This window comes from Sinocyclocheilus rhinocerous, unplaced genomic scaffold (assembly GCF_001515625.1).
Source record: "Sinocyclocheilus rhinocerous isolate Xijiao unplaced genomic scaffold, SAMN03320098_v1.1 scaffold2558, whole genome shotgun sequence".
Classification (NCBI taxonomy): domain Eukaryota; kingdom Metazoa; phylum Chordata; class Actinopteri; order Cypriniformes; family Cyprinidae; genus Sinocyclocheilus; species Sinocyclocheilus rhinocerous.
The window spans coordinates 389,885-394,523 of NW_015655145.1; the positions used below are offsets into that span (position 1 = coordinate 389,885).

Consider the following 4,639-nt stretch of genomic DNA (forward strand, 5'->3'; position numbering starts at 1 on the left):
TATATATATATATATATATATATATATATATAAATAAATAAATAAATAAACACCTATACATTTCTTAAAATAATTGATTTTGTGTTCTACAAAAAAAAAGTATGTCATACAGGTTTGGAATGACAAGAGGGGGAGTAAAAGATGAACAGAGTTTCATTTTGGGTGAACTATCCCTTTATGCAATAATGTCAGTTTTGTATGAAAGAAATTGCTGACCTCTGGGCAGATGGGAGGTGAAAGTGTGGGGAGGAGCAGGAGATGCGATCTGTAGCGCAGGTGCACTGCCCCTGAAGATCTGCACATTAGTGGCCATTAGTTGATGCAGGTTACTCTGTCCCTGGAGAAACATTATTTAATCGCAAAATGTTTGTTGCAGTAAGCACACTGTGTGTAATCTAAAGAAACCTGTCCAGAAGTAGTTCATAGTTGTGATAGTGCCCATACCTGCTGACCGCTGAAGGTTGCCACTGGTATAGAGGCTGGAGCAATGCTGCTCTCAAGGGGAACTGTGATATGTCCAGACACTTTGGCTGGAACAGGTATATGACCTTGGCTAACGGCTGGAGCAGGTGCTATAAGACGACTGGGCATAGGTGACTTCAGGGCAGCCTGCAGAATTAACATCATAACAAAAGAATCATTTGCGAGTTCAAGTTGCCTAAAAGTTAAGGTGATTTAAAACTAGCATTTAAAGTATCCAAAAAAAAGTGTGTGTGTGTTGAGTGTGTGTGGATGGATGGATGGATGGATGGATGGATGGATCTCCAGAATCTTTCACATTTTATTTCTTCTGGGCAAACAAGTACACTACTTTTTTAGTTTAGATGACTAACTTTTTAGTTTTAGATCAATAGATTTAAATTTGTCAGTGTGGTGTATCATAATATCATAATTCATAAATGTTGTGAAATATGTATGTAGATTGTGATTTAATAAGTTTTTTAATAAGTTTAAGAATTAGCTTTGTCCCTATCTCCCTGAACAAAATGTCAAAATTAAGTTGATGTAAAATAATTTTTAATGGAATTGATCATTTCAAATAAGCACATTAAAATCACAGGAGCAAAGATAGTGAAATGAAGTTACCTTCACTGATCCCTCGCTGACACTGGACTGCTGGCCCTGTAGTAGTTGGACTGATGGGGCGGCCACAGTTACAGGAGGGCTGGGCTGGATAGGCACATGCTGGGGCAGAGCAGGAGGCTGGCCTAGAGCTTGGACCTGTGGGTAGGGCCTGACCACCACCATCTCCTGCTTATCATCACGGAACGATGCAATTCCACCTGCACTGCCACTGCTGCTGCCAGGCGGAGGATCCTGAGAGTGATCCACTTCACGGCTACTGTCTTCACTGCCTACTGCAACACATTATTTAGAAGTAATGGTAAATATTATTATTGTCATATTTAAGTTGTAATGTAAAATACAATTATTATTTTTCTTAAATAATTTAAAATTTATTTTTATTTTACAGTGAAATACTACAATATTAATACTTCTTGTTTTGTTATTATTTAGTATTTTTATTTATTAATAATATTTTATTATTTTATAGCCTTATTGATATATAAGCTCAAATGTCTGGCCAAACTGTGCAGCCCTACAAACAAGCACAGCTGGATTTATTTATTTGATTTATTCATTAATCGCAACTGCAATTTTGTTCAGAAAAAAAAATTATAGTAACTGATGATGGATTTCTTGTAACAAGGGGGTTTTGTCAACAGCATTAGCTAGGCCTGTCACGATAACAACTTTTTGTTGTGCGATATATTGCCCCAGAAATAATTGCGATAAGCGATATTATTGTCATTTTAAAGACCATTTTATGCCACTGAATATATAATCATAATGTAACAGCATAATAACGCAAGAAGGCCCACACACTTCCAAATGACAACAAACTTTTAATTTTAAGAATATTTAGCATAATGTAACGGCATAATAATGCAAGAAGGCCTACACACTTCCAAATGACAACAAACTTTTCATTTTTAAGAATATTTCGATCATGGAAATTAAGTATCAACATATTAGATCTTAAAAAACCTGAATAAATAGTAAATAAACCTTTCTAACAAAAAGTGCAAAGCAACAAGTAGAAAAATGCACAAAGAACTTGTATGGAGATTTTTCCATCTACAGATTTTTCCCTGACCTTCTTTTCTCTGTAAATTAAGTGTGCACACTATTGCTGAAAAACACAATCACTACTTAGCAGTCAGATGTCCGCATGCACAAAGGCACAGATCCCTAAACAAGACCATATCTGCAGATGAAACTTTTTTTGTAGAAGCATTTTTTAAATTTGAACTAGCACCTCATGACTACACCACGTTATGTTTGAGAAGCTGCAAAAGACACAGGCGCAAGGGTAATGTACAAAACATGGTGACATTAATTTTTAAGTAAATATAATGGGCGATATATTGCGTCACCAAAAATTATTGAGGTCATGTACATATATTGCGCGATAAGTCGATATACTGATTATTGCGACAGGCCTAGCATTAGCTACTTTTAGTTGTTAGTTTTCGCTATGGTATCAACCACAGGCACTTTGATTTTGATAGTGACGACCCTATCTGCAGCTAAATGGTCTGGACTCCTACCTGGTTGTGTGCCTAGGACGCCGCTGTCAGTAGACGTCTGACCCGGTCCAGCTCCAGAAGGAGGCAGAGCAGCTCTGGGAAACTGCTGAGAACTCATCTTGTGTTTATTATCTGTCAGAAAAGACCAATTACAGTTGAACAGTTTTAATATCTTCATGTACTAAAGGGCAAGGACAAATATCACAACTCAAAAAGAACTGGAGAGCAGAGTGTGATTTAGAGCAGAAGTGTGAAATCCTGCTTCTGGCCACTGTGCAGCAGGGTTTACTTACAACTATACTCTTACGTGTACTCTTCAAGCAACCCCAGAGATTTAGAATACATGATTATGGTGCGTCTCTAACTAGGGCTGGATGTAAAATGCACGATGGTGGCCCCATTCAGGAGTACCGTTAGGGTTTGAGACTCCAGCTCTAGAGTTCAGTGTGGCACATGTATGATAGTTCATGTTTAGACACGGACCACAGCATTTATTTGCAAACAAAGCACATGATCGAACAAAACCAACAGCAAACTACGATCGATGCACTGCACAGACCACACATTAATCTCCATTCGCTCTCTTTTACCAAGTAATATCCACCAACACTTCAAATATTGTTATTAAGGCGCGATAAGCACTAGCTGATGGCAATGTCACTTTTGGTGCATTAATGTTTACTTCATTAAAACGGAACAGGTTGCACGAGTAAATCATACAAACAGTCAACAAGCCACGATAAAAGAATAGATGTTACAGATCAAAACAGAGGCGTTATTGCTGGTTGACAAAAGCTAATGAGAACCTGTTTATAAAGTGCTGGTTATATGCAGGAAGTATGGGGGTTCTTGCATGACAACAACATGAAATGTAGTACAAATAAGACCTATGAGGAAAATATAAGAAACATTGTAAATACTACCGTGTGTGTGTGTGTTTGTCTGTCTCTGTCTCTCTCTCTCTCTCTCTCTCTCTCTCTCTCTCTCTCTCTCTCTCTCTCTCTCTCCCTCTCTCTCTCTCTCTCTCTCTCTTTCTGTTCTCCGCTCGCTCGCTCGCTCTAAAGCTTTTCCCACTCCATAGTGTGAATAATGCATCAACCAAAAAACACAAAATGGCGGATAGGCGCAAACGATTTCAAAATAAAACCCCCATTTCAGCAAAGAAAGGGACTTTGATATGATCCCCAAGTTATTGTTTTTATTCCCCTCTTATGTTTTTGGTCTTAATTTTTCTTAATTTTTAAGAAAATACATATATTTGTCTTTCAAAAAAAATGTGTGTGTAGAAATATGTGTAGAAACCGAGAAAGGTAGAGATCATTAACACGATTCCACGACAAAATAATAAATAAATAAATAAATAAATAAATCTACAATGTTCTATATGAAAATAAGTATATACATAATGAAATTTGTAAGTAAATAAATAAAACATTGTTTGGGTAAATGTAAAAATATTAGATGAAAATCTGACTGAAGACTTGATTCAGTCTTTTGAATTTTTTATTCCATATTTAAAATTATCTCCAATTTCTCATTCATTTTACTTATTTCATTTTTTTTCTCGTTCTCTTATCATGTTCCGCAAAGGGAATAAAATAGAACAACAGAAATAAAGGAATGATTAAAGAAAAATAGGAATGGTCATGTATTGATTTACGTGTTTAGTTTATTTCTTAGGCTATATCTTTCTTTTATTTTCTTTTTCTTTTTTTCCACAATCTCCATAGATTGCGTTCATAGAAATGAATATAAACTTATTATTTTTGTGTGTACAGGCGTTGAAGATTTAAACCACATAGGCCTATGTGTAGGCTATTAAAGAGACGGACCCTACCTTCACATATTCAAGTTAATACGTCTTTCTTATCTTCCATCTGTTGTGTCTTGAAACTGTTAAAGAGTATTGCTATGAGTATATTGGGCACAAAGACTGCATTGTTTTTTTCTGGATAATTTCACAGGGGAAAGTAGACTAAGGTGAGCAAGTTGTAATTTTCTGTTGCCCTCTAGGAAAAAAAAAAAAAAAATCTTATTCCTAATTTTTT

At 36.0% G+C, this 4,639-nt stretch overlaps 1 protein-coding gene across 1 annotated transcript in view; it reads right to left on the bottom strand.

Moving 5' to 3' along the window:
* The window catches only part of LOC107717942 (histone deacetylase complex subunit SAP130-like), a 20,023-nt gene extending 16,926 nt beyond the window's left edge, over positions 1–3,097 (bottom strand). Inside the window, exons 1-5 of the mRNA XM_016524847.1 lie at positions 2,899–3,097; positions 2,613–2,723; positions 1,087–1,358; positions 445–609; positions 217–337 (exon numbers count right to left, since the gene is read on the bottom strand). Of these exons, the coding sequence (XP_016380333.1) occupies positions 217–337; positions 445–609; positions 1,087–1,358; positions 2,613–2,709 (655 nt within the window). The 5' untranslated portion in view covers positions 2,710–2,723; positions 2,899–3,097. The remainder of the gene's footprint in view (positions 1–216; positions 338–444; positions 610–1,086; positions 1,359–2,612; positions 2,724–2,898) is intronic.
* Between the last annotated feature and the right edge of the window lie 1,542 nt (positions 3,098–4,639).